Source organism: Dreissena polymorpha, chromosome 1 (assembly GCF_020536995.1).
Source record: "Dreissena polymorpha isolate Duluth1 chromosome 1, UMN_Dpol_1.0, whole genome shotgun sequence".
NCBI classification, from domain to species: Eukaryota; Metazoa; Mollusca; class Bivalvia; order Myida; family Dreissenidae; genus Dreissena; species Dreissena polymorpha.
In genome coordinates this window covers 163,025,174-163,052,559 of record NC_068355.1, presented here as the reverse complement: position 1 = coordinate 163,052,559, position 27,386 = coordinate 163,025,174, and the positions used below count along the sequence as shown (strand labels likewise).

Below are 27,386 nucleotides of genomic sequence, written 5' to 3'. Positions count from 1 at the left end.
TGCCGCTGGGATAAAAATAGGCCTTGCCTGGTGTGGAATGTACACAGTTTTAAAAATGAATTTATATGTGGTATGTTCCATCAGAATTTGATCCGTTGCAAATAAATTTCAAATAGTTGGCCTGGGATATTCGAAACTGGAAACGCAACACAGGCCATATTGATTGGTTAATTATTAAAATCCCCGATCCTTTGAAAATCATTCAATACATTTTAAAATGGCACGAAATCAAATGAAAGAATTTTACTTTATTTTACTGAGCTATGTTTCGTTTGCTAAAAATACATTTATCTATGTCTGTGTGCAAACGCTCTCTGTGCGAAAATAATTAAAACCTTAATGTACGTTTGGTACGAAGGTAGAGTACGAACTCGATTTAACTCCAGAGGCATAATTAACAACATGTGCGGTTATTATTTAAAACTAGTTATTATTTTACAGGTGTCTTTCGAATTTTTGTCGGTACGAAGCCTATTAAAAAATTAATGATTATTTTAAAGACTAGTTTGAACTTAAGCTTATTTTTTATAATGAAATCTAGAAAGAATGCGTTTTAAAGATACACTCTCTGGTAAAGTGGTAGCACAAATCCTTTAAATTCATAAATGTATATGATTTAAGTACGTCCATCAATAAAACATAAAAAAAAACTATGAATCATTAAACAGGCAGACCAGTGCAGGTCCAAGACATACGCCTAGTTAACCAGGAGTTATATCCATATCGAGGTACGGTCGAACTGAAAATCAACGACGAATGGGGAACCATCTGTGACAACATGTTTGGCGTGGAAGAGGCAACTGTTCTTTGCAGAATGATGAATGCAAGGTGATACTTAAATACAAAATTTTAATATATCTTGAGATTATTGTGCTTAAAATGTGTTTAAAGTATTTTACAATTTAGAATGAAATATTACTACTTTGCATGTTTTAAAGTATGCCTTATGTTATCGAACTAAATACAAGTAAATACATATGCATATACAAATACAAATACATCGGAGATGAACTTCTTTCTAATCTAACGATTAACCCAATATCCGCGAATCAATTTGGAATACACTTAAAAGTATATTTTCTTCTCTCTTTTAGAATCTCGCGGGTATAACGATTCAAACGAAACGTGAACTTTACTCCATTGTTTCTATTATTAAGGATTTGCGATTGTGTCAACTTCACTAATAATAACTCATAAAAAGCAGTCATTTTTCACAAAATAGTTGTAGTTGGCAGGTGTTATATCGCTTTTAATGCACGCTTAAGAATTATACAATCGGCATGTTAACCACTAAATAGCCAAATTCTTCAGCAGAGAACAGCCCATCGTACAGTCATTTGACCCTTTAATCCCATGGCACTTGGTTTCTTGGTTTAAATAAGAAATTCTGAGTAAAAATTTATTTTAAGCTCCCTCCTTTTTCTTTACGAAAGGTCAGTAAGTATTGTTGCAGTTGCAAGACATATATTTTGTCTGTCACGCTCACCCAGTAATTATTATGACGCGGTGTGTTTCTCATAGAAATCGTTCTGGTTCTTATCCGAATAGAAATGAGCCTGTTGGTCATGCATTGGTTGCTTTTTTCCTTCTGCAGTTTCGATTTCCTCGAAATGTTCTGCACATATGCCTCTTCCCATGGATTCTCCCAAAGGGAAATACGTTAAATAACTAACTAATAATCGGTTGTTTGGTTTACTTCTGTCATATATTTTGTCTTCTCAGTCTTCTCAGACTAGTGTGGGCACTATAACGAAACAGTTTATAAGGTTAAAACTAAGGCATCATTAATAAGAGAAATCAAACGCACTCACCTTTTGCAGTGATTTCTTATGTTCAGTCTTGATTTATCTGGCAAAATCGGACTGTTTTGATAGTCAGGTTTATATCTTTGTGTTTCTCATGCGGTTAAGGATAAATAAAAATCTAGAATGTAGATCCAACGGGCTGTTGACCACTCCGTCAAAGTATCTCTTTAACCAATCCATTGGCTTCAATCAATTGTGAAAGATATACATATTCATGCTTTCAACTTCAGTTACCGTTCATTCACAACAAATGCCGGTTATGGAACAGGATCGGGCAAGGTACATTTTGCCAACTTACACTGCTCAGGGTCTGAAAAGGATGTTAGTGCGTGTATGTATCAGTCTTCACACAAATGCAATCACTCTGACGATGTGGGTATTCAATGTACAGGTACGAATTAAAAAGTGTCGTCCAAGTCTTTTACTTCAAGCATATAACTAAATGTAATTTGGTAAATTCAATTTTCTAGTAGGTTAAACTTCATCAAGTTACATAAATCTTTTGATATTTAGTCGGAATTTTTAAAGAAACATTTCAGCTTATATATTAGCAAAAACCGGCGTTTGAGCTTAACAATGTTGTTAAAATGTTGTTCAAAGTTTGTATTCTCTTCAAAATGTCTAAAATTCTTGGCCTATCCTTATTAATTGTTTTACGAATGCTCAATGTGGAATCTTCATCTTAAGATGTGCCTATTGTTAATTTTCACTCCTCTTTATGGCCTACATAGCATAAAAGTTTTCTCCTAACCATATGGTTAGATTTGTAATGAAATTAACACAGCTGTTAATTTAGTGATCAAATGCCAACATTATTCAAAGCTCCGCTCCCTGGCAAACATTGGCGTTTGAGTTAAAATAAAAATATGTGTTGATGCTTAGATTGCCGCAATTGCTAAAATTTGAGATACGTCTTAAAGTCATTTTCGTTTAATCAAATAATTTCACACAGATTTTAATAAGGTGGCCCTTTGCAAAACTATTTTTAAAGTTTCCGCTCCGTTACAAACAATAACAGTAGGAGCTAAAAGTATCACGTGTGAGAGTAAAATGGTGACACTTTTTTTTTTAAGGTGCTTATCAGATATTCAAATAATTTTTCATGTTTCTTTTGTATTAATATTTGCATAATTCAAATGGATAATATCGGTAACGAAAGTGCGTTCCCGGCTTACGGATTATACAAGACTCTAAACTTAAAAAAAAATGCCTGAACATCCCAGTAGTCCATGCCAAGATGGCAAAAAACACGACAGAATGCCAAACATTTCAACCCTGAACTTTTTGGTATTTAAGCTTATTATATTTGTCAAATTTTGATACGAAAGTAAAATATAGTATAAGAACATAGGAAAACTAATGGTTTACATATATCGGATAGTCATGAACGAGGATAAGAATATTTCTTTGCCACTAATTCTACGGGGTCCAATACGGTAATAATATTTATATTTATTTATAATGCATTTGTTGGAAACTAAAGCAACCGCGGATACGTCAAGCATTTGCGTTTGAAATGTATTTCGCGGGAACCGGATAACAGACACCATATTGAGTATGATAACATGGTACTGGATTTTTAAAGAAAACAATTGATACAGTATGAAGATTCATACGTGTTTTCAGATAAAAAATCAACAAAATATTAAAATACTGTGTGCAAGCGTTTATTTATCTGATTCATATTGATAATTTGTTGGATTGTATCACATGTCGTTTGGCCGTGTTTTGTTGAATTCTCTCCATAACCCCCTCCCCGTAAAAAGAAATATTGCCAACTAACAGAAACATAATATCACTTATATGATGATTTTATATACTTCCGTAGACTATAGTAGTACCTTTTAACAGTCTCAGATTCAATAAATCTGCAGTTTTAATGCACATCGTCGTCTCCACTGCGACTTTCTTAAATCAATGAAATTGAAATACATGGTATGTTCTATAATCTCTTTGGGGGCTTATTCGTAGAAGTGCTTCCCCACATCAACTAAAGCAGACTGACACACCCGCTCCGCCCCGAAACTGCACTTAAAATTTGTGTTTTCATAACTTTTATGACACTTTGTATCTGCCCTAGGACGTTTTTAGAACTAAATGTGCGCGAAATACGTTTAATTGTGAGATTGATTCATTTTGGTTGGAGCGTTTGATAATTTCAACGCACTGTACCTGACTCTATAACCAAAGTTTGAATGTTGATTTTACAAAAATATTTTAAAACATATATGACACTCAATTATGCAACGGAAATTGTCTATTGAAAACACACACAATGAATACATACAATTATGATTTAAAAACATGTCGTCGCCTCAACTTGACACAAATGCGATAAGGCACATATAGTGAAGGGTGTTTAGTATATACGAATACGCATAGATGTTATAAAGATAATACGCTAAAATTGACGTTTTCGTTGCTGAAAACAACTGCATTAACGTCTGAGTATTTCCGTGGAAAACTATTATTTCAGTATTGTGGGACTCCATAAAATTCAAAATTGGTCTGGTATGATTCGTCGCCGTTATGGGTTATATTGAAACGCACTGTTTTTGCCGGTATTATCCGTTTTGTTTTAGCGCCTTGATTTGATTTGCGAAAAAAGGATTCCAAAGACAAATATTTTCTGTACAAACATGTCTTTTTCCAGTTTCTACTTTCAATATTACCAAGATACGTTTGGCTAATGGAGCTAGTTCATTTATTGGACGATTGGAACTTTTTGCCAACGGCCGATGGGGTTCAGTGTGTGATGATTCCTTTAATTCGAATTTTGGCGAGATGTTCTGTCGAATGATGAATTTGACGTAAGTATTGCATTGGTTTATTAAAGCATTCGTCAGTTCGCATACCAATACTAGTAGAGCCTACTATTCCGCTAAAGTAAACACCCAATAGCTCAGATAAAAACGGAATATTTCATATAGTTCATCTGAGGAGAAAATGTTCACGTCTTAACACGATCCGGCGTTCGTTAAATATCGAGTGGCTATTTTCTTTTAGTGGATTTCAATCAAACGTCGTAAACATGTACCTAAGTTGTACTTCTAGCATAATCAAACATAAAGGGGCATTTTCACGTTTTGGTAAATTGACAAAATTAAAAAACTTGTTTCAGATTCGCAAATTTTCGTTTTATTTATGATATTCTTGAGGAAACAGTAATATCGAACATTTACCATGCTCTAAGACAGCCATTATATGCATCTTTTGACGATTTAAAAACATGACAAGTATATAGCGTTGCAACTCGAAACGATTAAATAATTTGGAGAGTTCTTTTGTTGTCGTTATATTTTGTGAAACTACGAGGATTGCTTATATAAAGTATAAAAAAACATCCTTCAATGTATGAGCACGGATGGCCGAGTGGTCTAAATGGTAGAATTTTACCCCAAGGGTCAGTGGTTCGATCCCTGTTGAGGGCTACGTTTTTTACTTTTTTCAATTTTATTCTTGATTTTTACTGGAGCTTTTTAGATCCAATGTTTACATTTATCAATATAAAGCATTTAATGACAACATTCAATACATGTCAAAATCTGTGAAAAGACCCCTTTAACACTATGAAAACAACGGTTGCATTCAAAGCTTCGGCAAATAGAATTTATTTTACAGTATTTTTTCATGGGTGACCTATTACCAAATGACTTCCATTATTTTATACAATTTAAATATGGTATCAAGGGGGGACATGGCATTTTCCCTTATGTATAATATAAATTGAAAATCTTCTTGGAGAATGCTGCCGGTTTATCGAAATAATTTTACACGTACATTTCTTCGTTAACCTAATTGCAACCTTGCAACCGTTAGTAATACGGTGTACCTTGTTCAATTTAATATAACCTTAACTATCTTATCTGAAACCGCTGACCTTATTTGAACATAATTTCACATGCATATTCCTTTAAGAAATGGTTTGCTAAATACCATCGGATCATTTTGATTCATTTAAAACATGGCCGTCAATCAGGTAGTTTTCTTTTATGGAAACCTTTTATTGAAAAATATTACTTCGACCTTTATTGTGCGATGATTAAACATATCTTTTCATGCCCCCGGATCGAATGATCGGGGGTATATTGTTTTTGGCCTGTCTTTCTGTCCGTCTATCTGTCTTTCTCTCTATCTGTCTGTCTGTCTGTCTGTCTGTCTGTCTGTCTGTCTGTCTGTCTGTCTGTCCTTCAGTCTGTCTGTCTGTCTGTCTGTCTGTCTGTCTGTCTGTCTGTCTGTCTGTCCGTCTGTCTGTCTGTCTGTCTGTCTGTCTGTTTGTCTGTCTGTCTGTCTGTCTGTCCTTCAGTCTGTCTGTCCCAAAACTTTAATCTTGGCCATAACTTTTGCAATATTGAAGATAGCAACTTGATATTTGGCATGCATGTGTATCTCATTGAGCCGCACATTTTGAGTGGTGAAAGGTCAAGGTCATCTTTCAAGGTCAATGGCCAAATATATGGCCTCAAAGCGCAGTCGAGTGTATTGATTTTTACAAACACAGCTCTTGTTTTTTAATAAATTTAATTTTGCTTTTCGCAAATAGTTGCCATACACTACGGAGCAAAGCAAAATAAACACACATTAAGACGAGCCTCGACCTTTTTGGTTCACAATTGTAATTTGGATAACATAATAAAATACACGTCATTTTTATGTTGTAGTTATATTCAACATAATTGTTGCTCAATGTATGGAAATGGAGCTGTTCTTATTGATATGAGAAGTTGTCCATTACTGGCCAATCATATTGACGAGTGTTCCTATTTACCGCTTCCTAGTTATTGTAATCCATATGAAACTGTGTCACTCGTCTGCTCAGGTTTGTATATGTTTCTATTTTAATCATGTTAAAATATTTTGTATACATTGAATGCTTCTGTTTTTGTTAAAAAATAATACACAACGTATACAATATTTTTCAATTATTTGTTGAACTCGAAAAAAAATAGTACTGGTATGAACACAAGAACGCACTCGATAAAGGCATTTATATCAATATAGTGTTAAAATACTAGTACTGGTATGAACACAAGAACGCACTCGATAAAGGCATTTATATCAATATGGGGATAAAATACTAGTACTGGTATGAACACAAGAACGCACTCGATAAAGGCATTTATATCAATATGGGGATAAAATACTAGTAAACTTATTCGATTGGTATTCTCACTCGAGTGTAAAATGTTAAGAAAAACATTCAGATTGAAAATATAATAAAACAATATTCATACAATATGATAATACTAATAAATAATATTATGATAAAAGAAAATATTGATAATAACGTCAATCCAAAAAAAACATAACACTCAAATTTATCCGTCCGAATTATTCTTTCGAAATTATGTGTAATTAATGAATTAAAAAATCAAGCGATTGTCTGTAGTTTTTTTCTTTCCATGCAATGTTTGTGGCAGATCAGATTTGTATACACATAGAACACGCGTTCCTTTCGTACGGTCAGCTTTTCGAAAAGCACTTAAATCATTTCCAACACAATTATATAAACCTAACAGTTAACAGTTAATTAATAAATTAACCCTAGCAAAACTGTCTTTCAAATATTAACATGATTAAATCTCCAATTAAAGAGAAGAACGTTAACTTTGGAATACCTCACATAAATGTGTATTTATTGTATACTTATGACCGGTTTCGGTCCCTAACATACGAGAAATAGACAATCCGAAGTATTTGTCATTGTTTTCTTACAAAGACAGCGCGTGCTAAATATGGAAAAATAACGTAATCGCCGAGTTACACACAGCTGAGTTGCTTTGTGCGGTAGCGCTTATTTTAATTTGATGTTGGCACTTGCGAGTGTTACAATCGGATTAAGTAATTTTATGTTTTATTTATGTGTTTTTGGGTGGTGCGTAAGTCGAGTGGTAACACACTGTTCTACCATTCCAGAGGTCCCCGGTTCAATTCCTGGCCGGGGCACTGGACATTTAAGAAATGTTTATTTTGTTTCCCACCCAACTAGAGATGTACTGGTATGAAACCCAGGTAATTATCGCGTGTATCGGTGCTATACACTGAGCACGTAAAAGAACCAAGGGATCTATTCGCAAAGAACTAGGGTATCGCACCCGGATTCCTTATATCTCAATACTGTCTTTTCTGCTTGCTGTCTCTTCAGCAAAAACCAAAGAACCCCATTGGAAATAATGTTTTAAAGTGTTGTTAATTAATATGTTAATCATACACTGGTATATGTACTCGATACAAAAGTTCAGTACAATGTAAGAAATAAAAAACACCCACTTCGGGCCCAACGGAAGAATAGTAAACATCCCGGCAGCCGCAAACTACGGCTCGGTCCATATACAATCTTGGGCTACCTGGCTGGTCACAATATTAGGAATACATTAATTCCAAAGTATTACAGATCACGACCTAGTATGTTCAAGTTTATCGAACTACTTAATTGTTCAAACAAAATAGTGTTAAGAAACCTTGCCATTTTTTGTTTAAAATGCTTTAAGTTACGAGAAGATGTGCTATATGTGTAGTATAAATGATATATCTTCCACAAAGACAATAAGCTTAGAATAATGTTTTATTTGTAACAATTATTAAATTTCGTGTTAACATTACATGATCACTTTGTATTAACCCCATCCATGTGACATTCTCACTAAAACATGTTGTATGTCATTACTTTTTAAATTGATCTTTCCTCAAAAGGATGTATGTTTTGTATATAATTGTCACGCATGCTGTTATTGCATATGTATGTTTATGGCGATGAGCTGTATGCTTAAGCTAAAATAAAATATTCTGTTCAAAAAAATATTTTTCATAATAACAGCGAAATAACATTAATGACATAAAGTCGAACTGAAAATACAATGGCGTTTACGAATTATCATTGTTATAAATTGATACAATTATAAAGCGTTACAAGGGCGAAAGGATTGAATAATTTGGGGAGTTCATTTTTGTGTTGTTGCTTTAATTTCACTCTTGTTTTATTTTGGAGCTATCTAGTTCCGATGCTTGCATTTATCAATTTAAAACATGTTATCACACAGTTAAAAACATTTCAAAGTGTGTCAATAATTCCCTTTATATAATTGACATGTATTTACTCAGTGGCTTATAATTAACAAAGTGATAGAATTCCATCTTCTAGTTATTTAGTTATTCGAGTAAATGTTACATTTTGATCAGGACATACATGTAAACAAAGTTTACCGACTCATAGGTGGGATCAATTCTAGTCTGTGCCGACAATATATCTAAAACATGTTAACCGCGTGTGTTAACATAAACTTTAAATTAAATACCAAAATATACCATGATTATTGGTCAAAATTAACACATTATTTTAGGTTTTAAGTTCCTTAAAAAAAACAAATTTTGGCAAAACTAATTGCAGACTATTTTCCAGCTGCATTCATTTAAACAAGACATTTAGTTTGGTCTTAGCTTTACTGCAAAAATAAAAATCGCACAATACGATGAGTGCGGTGCAAACGTAAACCAGTTTTGAATTATCACAATAGCGATTCATTATATGTCCATACATGACTCTAAAAACTTACAGGAAATTCTTTGTAATTGAAATAATATATGCAATGAAATCTTGATGAATAATAAATAATTTTCGCCAGATGCACAACAGGACAAACCGTGTTCAGTTTGTTAGAAGAATATTAATAGTTTTTTTTTTATTGCAATTGCAAAGTAAAGATACATCTCCAGTTAATTCCAGTTGTATAAATTGTTTTAATATTTAAATCAACCAATCGATAGATTACACTCATTTTTCTTTTGCAAAGCAGGCATTGATTCATGTCTTAAATAACCTGTTATGTTGATGTAATACGTTTTTAGCGATATTTATTTCAGTTTATTTTTCAATTATGTTTAATTGCATTAAGAAAAACAATAACGAAATTTAACACACACACACACACACGCGCGCGCGCACGCACATACTCACGCACGCGCGCGCAATTTTAAGTCAATAAATGGTTGCCTAAATTATGGCCTTTTTATGACGATTTTTAAAAATAAAAGTCGGGTTAAAGTAATGTTCATTACAAACCTTCAAAAAGCATATATCAGTAAAGTGACTGAAAACAAGCAGAGAAAAGCAACAGTATCATCTAAATAGAACATGTACGTGTCTACAGTATCATCGCTACTAACAAAGCCGCATGATAAATAATGTGGCTCATAGAAATGTTTATTAATTTGGAAAAAGTCTGACAGTTTCAGTTAAGAAAATAAACAATTGCATAAAACGTATTTCTCCATATAGAACTTGAATAAAATACCCACATAAAATTGCAATTGGTTATTTGTACACCGGTACACAGCAAGAAAGACGTATGTCTGGCAGGAAATGAGCTCCATCAGTCCTGTTTCAATTGGTGGTATATACGACATCAACATTAATTTATTTATAGAAATGCACTTATAATCGATCGACATTTCATATTTTAGACATATAGGCATGTTTACTCTGAAACTAACACGACAAAAAAACAACACACTCTACATTTAATTGCAGAATGTCCCGTCCTTAAAGTATCCGGTGGTTCGGTTACCTACAGCACAAATGGGACTATCGCGACTCCAATTTGTAATGCTGGATTCTACAGTTCTAATGTCAGCATAAGTTTATGCCGGAATGGACAATGGTCGCCTCCAAGCCTAGACGATGTTTGCAGACGCAGTAAGATATATGGGTTTAAATGTCGAACATGAGACAAGTTATGTTTGGTATAACATTTTTGTTCAGTACTAAGTAATTAAATCTACCATTTGTTTTCGTGCGTACATATTTCAATAGCAATTCCATTGAACCAATGAACGTTATCAATAACTTAATTGTTGTTTTTATGTTGTTGTGGGTGTGTGTTTTTTTATTTTGTTTTGTTGCGTTTTCTTGTTTGTTTTTGTTTGTTTTGTTTGTTTGTTGTTGTTTTGGGGTGTTTTTTTTTTTTGGGGGGGGGGGGTTGGGGGGGGGGTCCTTCATCATATTATTTAAATTATTCTAAATACCATTGGTCGCAAGATAAAACTGCTAAATTGTAAAGCATTTGTCGTGATTATCCTTTCTTTTAGAGTGTGCATTCCGGGGAATAAACTTAAGATAAATATGTTATTCTTAGAAAAGTGGAATAAAAATGTATTTCATTTTTCATCAAATAACATTCAATTCACTTGAATCCAAAAAATCAGCACACAGGGTTTTGGCAGTAAATTTCGACAAAAGCTATTTACTTCGATTAACAAAACCCAAACATTCATCTGTCAGCGTACTCTCCAATGAAAGGCAACAAAATGTTGCAGAGACACCAGGATATAGAAAATTAACACGAACGGAATCTATGCGAATGCTAAATTTCATTAATACCGACAAGAAAATGAACTCCTTAAAGATAGGCACTACTTTCAATTGGACTGAATATGGTCTCAATTATTTAGTAAAATGTAACATTAGATTGTTTCGGTCTACCATTAGTATAAATGGACAAACCTGTAAATGATATCATTTGTGTACATGGTATTTGCTACTGGCATTCATATATTATTGTTATGATTATAAGTAGCATCCGATTTATGTATTAAAATAACGGTTGGTTGTCCTTAGCCATTCCTTAATACAAGAATATTATAATATTGACAAACACATTTTATTGATGTTGTATCTTTCATAACATTATACAATTCTGACGGAATATAAAAATACTGATTACAGACCAACCACTGAATATATCAGATGTTCGCCTTGTTGACGGACCAGGTCCTAACGTAGGTCGAGTTGAAATAGCCGTGGACGGCGTTTATGGAACAATATGCGACAGCTATATCGACTATAACGATGCTGATATAATATGTAAATCTTTTAACTCTAGGTAAGCCATTATAGAACATCTATAAAATAGTTTATTTTATTTCGCATAATGTGCTTTACAACCTTGATTTCTGTGTTTACATATATCATATACTCCTTTTAACATTAATATAATACACAAATCGGTGAATATATATCGACGGAAGGAAAATCTATATAATTCGACTTTTATGCCACGTACTGCATCTATGCCACTTCATCAATACAAAAAAAGCGTCTTTATAATAAAAAACGTGACTGACAACATGACATCACTTTATAGCGTAAACTATACAGATGATACAAGTTAAATTAAATAAATTAGCGGAAAAAATAGAGGATATTTGTTCATGTCAGTGTAAGATCATTTGTTATTTCACGAGTGATCATAGAAAAAGCGCCACTCGTGAAAATATTATTTTTCTATGATCACGAGTGAAATAACAAACGATTTTACACTGACATGTTTCTTGTATGCCCCTTTTTCAAGAAAATAATTAACAGCTGTTTCCCTTTCGCTGAAAAGTTACCCTTTCTCCCGTGGCGTGCCTCAATACATTTCAATACACAAAATGACGTCATAAGTGTTTGCATCATCCTCCGCCGAAAGAAAAAGTCCAATAATTGATGGTTTACGAGTAAACAAAGCTTAAAGGATTTAGCATTTTATAACCTTGTTAAAATAAGCAAACAAAGTTATGCATAAAATACTGCTGGTGTAACAACATTTACTGAACAGTACATGTCCGTGCTGCAAGTACTTGTTTAGTGGGTCAAACAAGTGAAGTAAATCTTGATGTGATAATCTAAAAAAAGAAAAAGAAGTTCAGAAAAAAAATTATTTTCACCGGTGAAAATAACATTTTTTTTATTTTCACTGCTGTTATTTCACTGCAGAAATTAATCATTATGTATAAAAGAAACAGCGTTCATTGAGTTCCAAGACACAATTTGTTACAAGCGAACTCATTTGTACGTACGTTTACACTAGTCTTATGGCCAAATATTATCATGCCAAAATCAAAGTCGATGCGTCGTTATCATTATCGCACTGATTTAATTGGGGGGGGGGATGTCTCGAAAAGAACGTATACGTGCGATGTGTCAGTCATAATCAGAATGTGTTTGATCGATATATAGCTACAATAGGAAACACCACATATATTTGATTATTGCATTATCATGGTAAAATGTTGTGTTTTGTTTTCTTTTACAGTTACAGAGCTGTATACATTCCTGGTACCAAATATGGCAATGGCTCTGGACCTGTACACATTGATCAACTTCATTGTAATGGTACTGAAGCTTTCCTTGACGAATGTCTATACGTTCAAAACGGACAATGCAGCCACCTGCGAGATCTGTCTTTACTTTGCAATGGCAAGTGATATATTGATTATATTTATTGTATTTAGCATTACGGCATTGAACTAGAGTTCATGTATTCTAGCCGCTAATGTCATATATATATTAAACCATGTTTAAATGGACAAGTTTTTTGTGTACAGTTTCATTAAAGTATATATCAGCATCTAACAAACGTTCGGAAACTACTACGTTTCCACTATCACAATTTGCGCCTCAATTAAACTCGTTGGATTAATCTTCGACTTATAGTTGTGATCGTATCAGATCCTTTTGGGTAGTATCAGATTTTGATGTCAATTTTGTTTATCGCGATTTTTTGTAAACTGTTAAAAAATTCACGGTTAAGATGTTTAATTGCAGTATATTGTTTATCGGGATTAACGTTGATTAAATCGTGAAATATATCGCAACCATAGTTGTATCTTATCGTGCCGGAGCCGACTTATTCTTGATAAACAGGATAACGTAACACATCGTAAAGAACGTAATTATTAAAGGAATACTTTCGCTGCTATCGTGTTGAATCAAAACCCAATCGCGGATTAAATTGGAACATATTCATTGGACTGTTTGAAACGGTTTTTGAACTTCAACTTAAACCTTGTAAAAATATAGCATCTGGAATTGTCAAATCGTGGAACAAATTGCAATTGAGCGCAAAGCATCGTGTCATTACACACAAAAAGCGCATCATGTCGTGTCTAAGGCACCAAATCTCAGAAATGTACAACGATAAATTACCGCTCGATAGTGGGAACGTAGCAAAAGCATTTTAAGCCATACGCTCAGTCTTAATAAGCATGTGCTATCACAGGTGGAAGTAACGTACCCTGGATAGTACTTTTCATATATATATTTTTTAGGAGCCCAATATATTCAAATAAATATATAAAATCATGTTTAATGAGAAACAAATTGACAAAGAGCCATGAAAAAAAATCCCCACCCTCTGATATTGGAATCATAACAAGGTCATTAACTAGACTTTATTATATACCTGTCTTCGCGGGCCGCAAAAATATCAAAAATAGCTTTAATCCAAAGCATCTCTTGATCCTCCTATGGGCCATTGGACAACCTTTCAAAAAAAGTTAACTTCAAAAATATCTGTCCAGCCGTTAACTCACAGTCGGTCGAAAACCGAGCAATATTTCGAGTCCGTTTGTCAACCCGAATAAATCTTCTACAGACTTTCAAACAATATTTTTGAGTTTTTGCCCCTTAATCGATAGCTCGCGTCCTATTCCTTTGAAACAACGAAGCGTGTCAAATAATGCATGCATATGCAACCACTTACCCCTTAAAACTTATTCCAAAATGTTATATTTTCTTTGCAACAACTGTTATAACTCTAAATTTGATTTACTTGAAAACGAAAGTAGCCATCGCTCTTGAACCCGGCTTAGCAGTGAATTACACTGACAGAGCCAGGCACATAAATATCCAATCAACAACAACAACGATGTTTTAATAAATGTAATTAATGAAAAATACTTATCATTCTGATTGTATTGGAATACGTTTTTAGGGGTAAGTGGTTGCATGTGCATGCATTATTTGACACGCCTCGTTGTTTTAAAGGAATAGGACGCGAGCTATCGATTAAGGGGCAAAAACTCAAAAATATTGTTTGAAAGTCTGTAGAAGATTTATTCGGGTTGACAAACGGACTCGAAATATTGCTCGGTTTTCGACCGACTTTGAGTTAACGGCTGGACAGATTTTTTTAAAGTGAACTTTTTTTGAAAGGTTGTCCAATTGCCCATAGGAGGATCAATGGATGCTTTTGATTAAAGCTACTTTTGACATTTTTGCGGCCCGCGAAGACAGGTCTATGATAAATTCTAGTTAATGACCTTGTTATGATTCCAATATCAGAGGGTGGGGATTTTTTTTACGGCTCTTTGTCAATGTTTTTCTCATTAAACATGATTTTATGTATTTATTTGAATATATTGGGCTCTTAAAAAAATAAATAACAAAAAAATACTATCCAGGGTACGTTACTTCCACCTGTGTGTGCTATCGCGCTGAAAATAAAGACTGTCTTTTATAGCCTACAGCTTATTTACGAATAGCCAATGTTTTCTAATGTCAGAGGCGATTTTCATACGCTGACATACATTCATACCATTCGCATTATTTTAAAAGTGCAGTTAAAGGTAATACGAGTTCGTAGATGATTGCATGAAATTCAAACTAATAATATCATAAATAATCGTTACTTTTATTTTCATTCAGATAATTGTATAATACTTAATCATTAAAATTTCGTCAAAGCCACTGTCTCAAGTCGATTGATATGTAGTATTAATAAAATGAACTAGAACATAAACAAACTCGGAATGTCTATAGTATACCTTTAACAACCCTTTATTTTTTGTATAATTACCAAAAAGGTTGACGACCTAATTATTGCATTGTAGAATGTGGGAAACCGGACATTTTTGCAAGTTGGAGTGTAAATTATTTCCATTACAACGGAACGAGTCTGTTCGCTAACTGCGAATTTAAAAAAACCTACGTCGGATATCTGCGTATGACATGTACTGCAAATGGTTGGACGACTATTGAAGAATGTCAGGAATACAGTATGTATCGATTCAAGATTCTAATTCCTGACAATTGAAGCAATTGATAAATATTAAATATTGTCCTACTGAATCGGTTGGATTTGAACTAAACATTGGAATAGATCATGGTAACGTCATATATATTATTTAAAGACATGGACAGATCATAATGTGTACTATTAAATAAACTGTATAACGTAAGTATTCTTAATTTTGGAACAAAACAACTGAAACGTAATTGCATTCAGTCAGACATATGCAAATAGTAAACACAGTTAGGTGAAAATGTGTATGCATGAATTTATTTGTGTTATTTTAGGTCATAAAGCGTAGTTGTATATTGTTATTATATTTGACAGAAGAACCTGTTCACAATAACAAAACACTTTTTATGAATGTTAAACACGTATAATCTTTGCATACCATTTGATTTCAAACTGTGCTTGCCTTTTAAAGTTAAGAAAATACACACCTATAAACCTTCCATTTTTAAATATTTTCTTTATATATTTCAATAAAAATATATATTTCAGGTTATCCGCTTAATATTCAGGAAATAAGACTTGTTGACGGAAATAGCACCTTTGACGGCAGAGTTGAGATCAAAGTGTTCAACACGTGGGGAACAATATGCGATGACGCCTTTGGAATGGAGGACGCCAACGTTATTTGCAAAATGATAGGCTTTTAGTAGGAGTCTGGTTGTTTAAATACGTTAACACTTGTAATTTTGTATTAAACAAAATTAGCGCTAAATCACAGCACAATCCTAGGTTAATTAAATTAAACGTATACAGTCTTTAACATTCATCGCCTGAATGGGTTGAAATAATATTCTCTCCAATTTCTATTCAGTCCTGCTAAAGGATTCCGCACATCATCCATTGAGGGAACGGGACCTGTTTATGTCGATGACATGGCATGTGATGCCAACAGTTCTCACATCAATGAATGCCGGTATGTAACTTACGACGATTGTGATCATAGCGAGGACGTAGCCGTTACATGTACAGGTATGACAAATTCATAGAAAACAACTATCAAACGTTGAAATATTGAACACGTGTATGTATTTAAAGTAATATAGCTAATTCATTTATGACACGCTTTTACCAAAAATAAATAATTAGAAACATGAAAGAGAAAGTGTTCAAGTCATTACAAAATCTAATAGTATACCATAACTGTCAGAATAATATTTACATTTGTAATTAACTGGCTATCCAATAATCTCTTGTTATGTATGTTTAATTTATTAAAATGAATGTATGTTTAAATCTAAAAGCAAAGTGCGATAACCCAACGCTACAGTGGGGTATGGTCAACGACACTTCAACAAATGTGGGATCTTCAATAAGCGTCGCATGTGAACGTGGTCGAATACTTGTCGGTGACTCAGAAATAGTTTGCAAAGAAGACGGAAATTGGACAAGCACACCATTCTGTCGTTTAATAGGTAAAATCTATAGAAAACAGTTTAGGTAAATTCAAGTTTTTTAAATAGTTAACCATGTATGGATTTATATGAATTTACAATATATGTACAGTTATTAGTAGGAACACACGTTGCACAAATCTCAGAGACATCATCCTAAGCGAAGGTATCGTCAACCTTCAAAAGTCGTTATTTTACGGCAAGTGACCACTTGTCTATAAAAATCAAGCTGAAATATATACGACACGATATATAAAATACTTAAATAAAAGCATTAGGTTGTCAATATAGAGGATAGTTAGTTTACACGGTTTAAAGTCATTCCAAACCTCAAACCAAGATTTACAACACAATTGTTAATAAACACATAGGTATTCATACTCTTTTGTTAACGTTATAGAGCAAAACATGAAATCCCATATACTCTATTAGATTGAAAATTCTAGTTCTTATCCACAACTTTTAAAACAGAAAACCAACTATCAACATGAAATTATTGAAATTTGGATTACCATGCATACGTTGTTTAAACCGATTTGAGGGCTTACCGAATCTCACAGAAAAGTACTATATGCGTGTACTATTCACAACGTTACAAACGACGATAAACAATAACATACACATTTTTGTACAACTGCTGTAACGCCTTGTATCGTCAAACAAAGTAAGGTTCCCGATTTAAGTATATGCAGAACATCACACGTTTCCCACACTTATGCACAATGAGGGTTAATGAATATTAAAATGTTATGATTATCCCTGAAACAAGAGAACCGAGATGGCCATAGATCGTTCAATCGTGTCATGGAGCGAGGCAAGTTTGAAAAATACTGGGTATATATGAACAATCTTTGTAGAGAACCGCACTCTAAAGTCCCATACAAAATATCCAAGCTGTTTGACCGGCTGCTAAGCTCAGTTATTAGGGCTCTGTACTAAAACAGCTCCCCTACCCGGCCATATAACGTGTGGGCATTTATTCTGAAATGCTTTCTACAGCAATTTGCGTAATCACACTGAATAAAATAAGGTTTTTCGGTTATCCTCAGACGTGTGAGTTCGGAATTGTGATGAACCTGCTTTCTCCGGAGAAAAGCAGAGTTGCCTAACTTAAGAGTCGCGATATGACTGAAAAAATGTTTAAAAAGGCAGATCAACAAACAAACAAATAACCACGAAAACATTGAAGCTACTTGTCCTGGTTTTTCAGAAATTTAATTAAGTTATTATACCATTTAATTGAAAACAACACATTTTTTTCTACATACTCAAGGCAGGGCAAATTTTAAACCCATGGATATTATTTGACTATGGTGAAACATGCAAATTATTACATCTCTTGGTCTTGCTGTTTTAGATAATAAGATAAAACATTTATTTCACAATATAAGTCTATATACCTAGATTATTTTTTGATCCAGGAGGGTGGCTTGTTTGGACGGTAGGGGCATTACTTAAACAATATTTGAAGACTTCTGTCTCATATCACATACCAAATATTATGGAAAAAAAAAATTCAAAAACATTTTTTAAAGTTATCGGTTTTTACAAGTCTTGTTAAATATGTGATCGCAGGGACATGATATAAATACAATGTGTACATAATCATTACGTGATATTACATATCAAATATCAAAGCTCTGGAACTTGCGGGGTTATTTAGGTTGTAATTATCAGTCTATAAAAAATATGTGATCCCTGGTTGTCGCGAGTTTTTACCTCATGAATATTATTTGAACTTTATTTGAACTAGAAGACCACTATAAGATGTTATACATATTGACTCTGACCAATGCGGTTTCCAATAAAAAGCTTTTAAAAATTATTTGCTCAATAAGTTTATATAAATCATGTGATCAATAGAAAATGACAAGGTTGGCTCTGTGCAACTGTTTTGGAATGGTAGAGAATGTTACACATTAAATACAAAATGCGGTTTCATTGAAGAAAATGTATAAAAGTCTTGAAACAAAATGTGTCCTTAGGGGCGGTTTTCACCAAAGCTTCACAATTCGGACACACTTATTAGGGGACCACTGCACTATGTTAAACACCAAATATTTAACACCTCACTGTTGCGTGTTTATGGAAGAAGGTTGTATAAGTAATTTACTACATCAGTGCAAATTAATCATAGGGCAACTGGAGAGAAGCAAGTTTTGCCCCAGGGGCATGATTTGAACAAAATGTGCTCAGGCCTTCTATGTAACATACACAATTCTAAATTCTTGAACTTACTTACTGTAATATTTTTAATACATCATGCGGCCCCTGTGAGGTGGCGGTTAGTTTTATTAGAGAGGCATGATTTTAACAAATTCAGAACAGGACCCCAAAACGATATTACATACGAAATATTTGAGCTCTAGTAGCCTAAATATGCAACACATCGGAACAATTTGAAAAGCATTGAAAGTGGGTACCCTATGGATCATTCCTGTGAAGTTTCCTTAAAATCTGCTGAGCGTTTTAGGAGATTATTTCGTTGGAATGAATGGTTGACGGGCGACGGACGACTGTCGGCTTACGGCTTAAGATGCAGGACGCAGGACGCAAGACGGAAAAAGGCGATTTGCACAGATGCTGTGCACAGATGATATAAAACACGAATACTAAAATAAATACTAGTAATATGATTGTATGTCCACAGGAAAAGCCGTTTGTATTTAATTGTTTAGTATTTAGATTACAGAAAGTAAATGCAAACGCACAGCATTTGAGTAAATAATGCGATTGATAATGTATAAGTGACAAAAATTGTGAGATAACCAAAATACCATGTTCAATTGCAGATTGTGGAGATCCAACGCCAGATAATGGCGAAATTATGGGGACGTCATATTACCTCGATGACGTCGTCTCTGTGTCGTGTGATACCGGTTATATTTTATCCGGCGACGCCGTCATAACATGCCAGAATAACAGTTATTGGACTGATGATCCAACCTGTACTATTGTTGGTAAGAACTTATACTCATATGGAAAAAATCACTGTAGACTAATAGAGATTATGTGTATCAACAATCCTGAAATTTTACTTGAGCTGAAATAATTTTTTTTTTCAAGACTGTAACGCCCTGACCATCGCCAATATGACGATTGACATCGGTAACACAACCACCTACGGACAGATAGCAGTTGTAAAGTGTAAATATGAGTTTAGTCCACGCGGATCATGGGCGGTGAAATGTGAAGCTAGCGGCGTTTGGAATTACACGCACGTTCCGGATTGCAAACTGATTGGTATGTTATATTCCACAATAAAATAATTAAGTATTAAATATGTTGATGCTGTCAAGTACCATGCTTGTAGCAAAAGGTATGTACAACCAATGGCAAAAAATGAACTAAAATTGGATTGCCTAGTTAAATATCTGGATGGCCAGTTTTTTTAGTTTTAGCTTAGAAGTAAATAAAAATGCAGACTTTTATTTTAATGTCTCGAAATTGTATTTATTTAAGATTCTTCTACCTGTTTTACTTATATAATGATTAAATATATTAAACGAGAATGCCTGTATGGACATGTTACAGATTGTGGATCATCTGCACCACCCTATGGAAGGGTCAACGACACCACATCGACTATCGGAACTGTGGTTGGCGTGGAATGTGACTATGGTCGACATCTGGTTGGTGATGCGGTGTTAGTTTGTCAACAGAATGGACATTGGTCTGGTTCGCCTATTTGCTCTTTGATAGGTAATATAACGTTTTGAATAACAATCGGTATTCATGTGTGAGAAGGGACTTGTCGGTACTTTGTAAAGCTAATGTCTTTAGGTTTTAGTTCAAGAATGTGTCAATTTCCACACCTTAATTTATTAAAATAGCATTTGAGTTGAACGAAATGTACAACGAACATTGTACGATCTTCTTATACCCATGCAGAGTGTGATGATCCGACACCAAATAATGGCTTCACTAACGGGACGTCACACTACCTCGATGACATTCTATCAGTATCGTGTGTAACTGGATTTGTGTTGTATGGCCATTCCGCCATACGATGTCAGAACAACAGCCATTGGACGGACTACCCAAACTGCACGATAGTTGGTAAAATATATTATGAACATGCAATTGAACATATGAATTGAAAAAGAAAGTTATACCAATAACGTTATCATACAATATGGGGACAGCCTGTTTAAATGTTTAAAATTGTCCAATTGGCAGATTGTGGCGTCCTACACATTTCCGCAATGAGTGCTAACATCGGTAATGCAACTACATATGGACAGATAGCAGATGTCAGATGCCATCCAGATTTCACACCACTGGGTTCCTGGACCGTGAAATGTGAGGCCAGCGGCATTTGGAATTACTCACACGTTCCGCAATGTGAACTCATTGGTAATTATTACCTCACACTTATTTGAGCTTGGTTTCAATAACAAATGCCAAAATGGAAGCATATTTAAACAGTTAGCCATGGAATAAAATATGTTAGGTGTTTCCCAACTTAATGTCCCTAGTGATTATTCTTAATATCCAATAAAATGCAATTGTTTTTTAATAGACTAGACTTCACTTACTAGATAACATACTTGTTTCTACAGATTGTGGAGACCCAACGCCTTCAAAGGGTCTGGTGAATTCATCAAAAACAACAGTCAATACAGTAGTGCGCGTTTCGTGTGAATACGGTTATACGCTGTCAGGAGAGTCAGTCATCACATGTCTTAGAAACGGCACGTGGTCCGGGAAATCCATATGCGACCCTTCCGGTAAGTGACATTGCAGAATTTTTTGGTACTGTTATGATAAGGTAATTTTACCCCCAATGAAACAAGATTTGCTAGTCAGCATTTATTTGCAAAGCAAAAAGCTTTTTTTGTAATAACGATTCAGAACTAAAAAAATACTTACTCTATTTCGTAAAGATTCAATCTTTTTTATTCCAATTATTATTGAAAGATGTTCGTTCACCGTTCTATAAGGTTTGGGTCGAAAAACAAAAAACGTTAACGTTTTTATGAACAGATTGCGGGCGACCAGCCATATCGAATGCAGACGTGGTGACAAATTCAACGACCCTGTATTCCAAGGCATTTATCACTTGTAACGAAGGATTCGAAATACAAGGACCAAGTATAATCACCTGCACTAAAACTGGATGGAATGATACTGTTAGATGTTCACCAATTGGTAATCAATAGATATACTATATAATTGTCCATAAACTTTATTTAAGGAAAACAATGTGGAAAGAGGCTCATATATGTTACAAAAAAAAGTAAATCAACAATGGCTCAGATAGGCAGTTACTCATATATGTTACGAGAATCACTACATCTGCTCTATAACACAAATTAGCACTAACACATACACATAGCAAATTTATTAAGGTTAAATATTTATCATTCAAACTCTGGTTTTCTTAGTATGTGAAGAGATGGAAGTTGAAAATGGTAGTGTGATCGGCGCAGGAAGAGAGTATGGAGCTGTTATTGAAGTGAAATGTCATACTGGATATATTATTCGGGGAGACAACAAACTGACTTGCCAAGGAAAAGGTCAATGGAGCGATAGTCCAGCATGCGTCATTCAAAGTATGCATTTTGTTTTCACTGTTATTTCTTCATGAAGATTTATTCAATAAAGTATAATGTTGTGAATCAAACATGTCGTTAATATGCCACCGACAATTGCAACTCTGCATTCTGAGTTCTGATTAGATATTCCTTCCACATGACTTGTTCTACATTCACAATGAAGGCACTGCGTATGAAAATCAAAATGTAATTATTAATGACCGCACTACTTTTTAATTCAAAAGTTTTCGCATAAAGTCATTTTTTTGTGCGAGTCTTAAAGACATTGGTTTTGTTTATTTGTCAATACATAAATGACGTAGCTTGGCGCAAACGTTACTTTGGACGGAGATGAAACCAAAACAAACACTACATTCATTCACTATCAAATAAAAAGACATCTGCATTCCAACGGTGTATAAAATGTCGGGAAAATAACGCCTTATATGCATTCGGCATGTATGCAATCGAGGTATCATTTTTCCGACAGTTCATTCGCCGATTAAATGAAAAAAAAATAGAATACAAGTACATTTAAATATGTTTACTGATTATGTCCCTCGAATTGTCAACAATTCTATATTCTTTTTACATTGTGTTAATATGTGTTTCAGATTGTGGAATCGTGACCGTACCAACCAATGGTATCATATTAACAAGTCCCGTGGTAACAACGTTTAATTCATCCTTGCGATTTCAGTGTAATGATGGTTATCATCTGACCGGAACTGACGTTCTGTGGTGTGACGCAAACGGCAAATGGGACAGTTCAGTCCCGACGTGCGTTCGCAAGTGTAATATAAGACTTTGCTTACTATTTAATGATTGATGTTCATAATAAGATGCAATTTTTAAGCGTTTTCTGTATGCATTGATTCTCTCATAAATTTAAAAGAATTATTGTTTATTGTTATCGTTGTAGACTGTGATAACCCAACCCCAACAAACGGCGCCGTTAATGGGACATCCTTTTACTTCAGTGACGTGGTTTCAGTATCGTGTGATAATGGCTACTTATTGTCCGGCGAACCTTTCATTAAATGTCAGAATAACAGTAAATGGACATCTTATCCGACATGTAATGTCGTTGGTAAGACTCGTTCGTATGAAAAGTAAAACTTATATGAAATGAGAATAATAGCGCACATTTAATAAAGATCAATTTTAGCTCTTTAACACTCTTCACATACATGTTAATCTGATATTTTTACAAACTTAGTGTGTGAGCGCATTGACTTAGAAAAAGGCAACGTGACCGGCACAGATGCACACTTCGGGTCAATAATCGAGGTGAAGTGTGATATTGGATATGATCTCCGTGGTGACAGTAGACTAGTATGTCAAGCCGATGGTCAATGGAGTGGTAATCCAACATGCATCAGTAAAGGTATTCGTTTTCATTTACATGTTCATAATATATACAATTATATAGTACTTGGATGCAAAGCACTGTGAACGCTTAAATAAGGGCAACAAAACGAGCTATATATACTTAAATGATTTTATTTCAGTTGTCAAATATGGCGCGTATATATTTATGGACACCTTATACAATTTACTAAATTTGCATACGATCAGTCTGAATTTTGTAAAAATATTCACAGTTCGAATAATAATTACATATCCAAGTCTGAATTTAGTTAAAATATCCACAGTTCAAATAATTATAATATCTCCATTGGTTTTAACCATATATTAATCTCCAAATACTGATATTTCATGCAGTGATGCATGCTATTTCATAGAACGTGAGGTTATATATCAAGCAATAATCGTATTTGATAAATTTATCAGATTGTGGGAATGTTACTATGCCAAACAACATGAAGATCGTAACTAGTCCTATAGTTACAACGTTTAATTCCTCACTGCGATTTCAATGTCAAGAAGAGTATCTACTGACCGGAAATGACGTCCTTTGGTGTTCCGCAATGGGCACGTGGAACAGTTCTGTCCCGACATGTATCCAGAAATGTAACTATGCAAATTTGTTCTCCAGTAGCCAAGAAGTATGTTTATAGAACAACTATAATATTGATGTTTACATGTGAATGCTATACCAAAAACTTTTTTGAAACCCATATTTACGGTTTTTAAGCGGACATTGGTGGACCATGTGCTGATGCTAGAATGTGCAGGACACATAGCGCTATTTGTGAAGACAAAAAGTGTTCGTGCATGTCTGGAGTGGAAGACAGAAGAACACGGAAATGTGATATAAGTAAGATATGTGTAAGATGTTTATAAGGGAAATGGTGATATGTAGGCTCAACCCTTGTATTAACTTTTCTGCAATAGAAATACTAAAATGGCTTGATACTTTTTTGTTTTCAATTGACCGTTTTAAGTGCTCGTCGTAGTTTATGTGTGTTATATGTTAGTCGTGTACTCTGTTAAAGTATTGTATTGACTAAAAATGGTGGTAAGAATCTCCAGAAAGACGGTTTAATATTTCAAAACTGATGGAAACATTTTATGCAGTAATTTAATGTTTTTTGTTGGTTCATTTATTTGAAAGTGCCATTGCTTCCATTTGGAGAAGAAAATGGAGATGTGATTATGGAACAACATGATTGCAGTGAATCCATTGTTTTCACACATTCGATACCAGTTTTCAACAACATGAGACGTTCAATGCATGTATGTTACTATGTGATAATCCAAAACTACTTATATGAATGTAAGGTATTTTATTATCTGTGTATCATATTACTGCATGTGTTTATATCAGCACGTTGTTTCATTAAAATCATGTATATGCTTTTTACACAGGTTTGCAGATGTGGACTGGTAAGTTTTGATAAGAAATATTCCAATAATAAACCTGTACCGGTGGGTAAAGGAAAAGTAGACATCATTGAACCGACAATTGATATCAAGGACCCGGTTGTAGCAGCATATTTTGCAGATATTTTTGTTGACAACTCCTCATCAATTACATACAGGACATACGATATTCTTAACAACTATCCATTCTCAACCAAGGCGACGGAAGATATTGCAATCCTTGAAAGTTTAATCAAACGGTTGGAAAATCTTTCTTCGTTTGAGGCAAGTTTCCTTTTGATTGCAACATGGAATCGTGTGAAAGCAAAGGCGTCTTCACTAAATCGTAATCACGTAAGTTGTTTTTCATGCTGTTTACGAATAACGTTTTCAATAATGTAAAACGTGTGTTAATTAAAGTTGATTCAATTGTGCCACTATTATATTATGCTATAAACATTATATACGTTTACGCCTAACAATGACGTCATTTGTAAGTTAGCAAATAGACATCAGCGTCGTGGATATTCGCTTAAAACAATAACGTCGTTTTATAACTAGTATACAGGCTTGAACGTTACTACCCTTTTAAGAGTTGATTTATATGCGAATGTACTTCAGCGTGATTTAAATGACGTGGCATCAATCGCATGTTGCGTCAGTCTTTAACAAAAATAAACATATGTACATCCTTAATTGATTATATGCTTTCGGAAATTTTATGTATTTATGTCTTTGTAAAGCTCATTATGCCATTATGATCAAGTTGAGTAATTGTTGCAGCTCATGTAATTGCGCTTAATTTTAAATTGTTTCTATATTTTGATAGCCAGCAACGTTCCAACTGGCTATCGTTTCAAATGGTGTACGGACTTATTCCTTAACAATATACGGACATGAATTGATGAACTGGGCTTTAACGTCGAGAGATAAAACAATTCCTGTATGGATCGGTCACGCCGGAGAGAATGGTACCACATTCAACCACTTGTTCTCTTTCAAACCGCCGGCACTTCGGATGGATTTGGGTTGTAAATCAGGAGGTAATTATTGTTAAACATATCACCATCTTCATCTATATATTATCATCTTCCTAAGCTGCAGCAATAACACATTGTTTTGTCATCGAAAACATGAATACCATCATTGTTTTTATTATATTGAAAGTTCATTACTCACTGATTTTTAAGACAATGTAAATACGTTGTAGGAATTAGTGGACTCTGTTTGAATAACATTGATGAAAACATCTCCCGTATTAAGCCACCATGGTGTTGACTGTATTAAGGGTACAATAAAAACAGTAACCGAAAACAGAACATTAATCTCATCTCACAACGTCTACCTATGTGCCCATGTGACGTCGATCTTGCCCGATGGGACCCGGGTTTTGGCCAATTCGGACCCAAGTTCGTCAGCAAAAATAACGATAGTGTGTGCGTTGACATGATGCTACGCGAAGCTTTCAAGCCCCATGGAAAGGTAAGTTACTTTATAATTCATAGTGTTAGTTTTGTTTGTTGTTATGTCTGAGTGAAAGATTATTAAATGTTTGTTGTAATGCTTATGACAAAACATTTATTGGTCAAAACAATTTCAGTGTGCTGCTATTTCCGCTCAACATTGACATTCGTGGACACGAAACCCCTATCTGGTGGATTTTACTTCTCATCCTCATTCTCACCACGTGATCACGAGCAAATGATCATCATGAAGGACCAAATGTTGTACGAAATCCAACTTCTGCGATTCTTTCTATTACCAACTGCATCCTACAGGCACATGCTACACCGAATCTCCATACAGATTGGTAATGGTGTTATTTGCATGTAACAATGAATATGTTTAATACATGGATTTGACAAGCTCCAGTTTAACGTAGAAGAAAGAAGAGTTTATTGCAATGTGAAGGATGTTCCCGGAATGTATATTTCTAAAGATTAGTCAAAATAGGCACTTATTTAAAGGTGCCATGATAACTTGTGATATAACCTGTTGCAACTTGTATGAGCTAAGCGATGATAAAGCGAAATGCTTTCGTATTTT

The 27,386-nt window shown here is 34.2% G+C and overlaps 2 protein-coding genes across 2 annotated transcripts; both read left to right on the top strand.

Annotated features, from left to right (window-relative positions):
• The first annotated feature begins 564 nt into the window (after positions 1-564).
• LOC127863816 (putative DMBT1-like protein) lies at positions 565-6,647 on the top strand. Its single transcript, XM_052403510.1, has 4 exons — positions 565-828; positions 2,036-2,196; positions 4,459-4,615; positions 6,467-6,647. The coding sequence occupies exons 1-4, from the start codon at positions 779-781 to the stop codon at positions 6,645-6,647; spliced, it is 549 nt and encodes a 182-aa protein (XP_052259470.1). The 5' UTR covers positions 565-778.
• An 8,817-nt stretch (positions 6,648-15,464) lies between these two features.
• On the top strand, positions 15,465-26,618 carry LOC127863736 (sushi, von Willebrand factor type A, EGF and pentraxin domain-containing protein 1-like). The gene is made up of 21 exons (XM_052403405.1): positions 15,465-15,620; positions 16,136-16,292; positions 16,458-16,615; positions 16,888-17,058; positions 19,830-19,997; positions 20,104-20,280; positions 20,572-20,739; positions 20,929-21,096; positions 21,217-21,393; positions 21,600-21,767; positions 22,024-22,188; positions 22,425-22,592; positions 23,189-23,368; positions 23,497-23,664; positions 23,794-23,961; positions 24,369-24,548; positions 24,673-24,795; positions 25,093-25,214; positions 25,347-25,694; positions 26,170-26,383; positions 26,551-26,618. Exons 1-21 carry the CDS (start codon positions 15,569-15,571, stop codon positions 26,616-26,618), a joined length of 3,468 nt encoding a protein of 1,155 aa, XP_052259365.1. The 5' UTR covers positions 15,465-15,568.
• Positions 26,619-27,386: the final 768 nt, after the last annotated feature.

What these genes read in the sequence shown, in the direction of transcription:
- LOC127863736 (XM_052403405.1), top strand. Translation starts at nt 15,569, where the DNA reads ATGACATGTACTGCAAATGGTTGGACGACTATTGAAGAATGTCAGGAA. An exon ending in TGAAGAATGTCAGGAATACA is followed by an intron (nt 15,621 to 16,135) that starts GTATGTATCGAT and finishes TATATATTTCAG; the next exon opens with GTTATCCGCTTAATATTCAG. An exon ending in CCCAAACTGCACGATAGTTG is followed by an intron (nt 21,097 to 21,216) that starts GTAAAATATATT and finishes TCCAATTGGCAG; the next exon opens with ATTGTGGCGTCCTACACATT.
- LOC127863816 (XM_052403510.1), top strand. Translation starts at nt 779, where the DNA reads ATGTTTGGCGTGGAAGAGGCAACTGTTCTTTGCAGAATGATGAATGCA. An exon ending in TGCAGAATGATGAATGCAAG is followed by an intron (nt 829 to 2,035) that starts GTGATACTTAAA and finishes TTTCAACTTCAG; the next exon opens with TTACCGTTCATTCACAACAA. An exon ending in TGTCGAATGATGAATTTGAC is followed by an intron (nt 4,616 to 6,466) that starts GTAAGTATTGCA and finishes TTTATGTTGTAG; the next exon opens with TTATATTCAACATAATTGTT.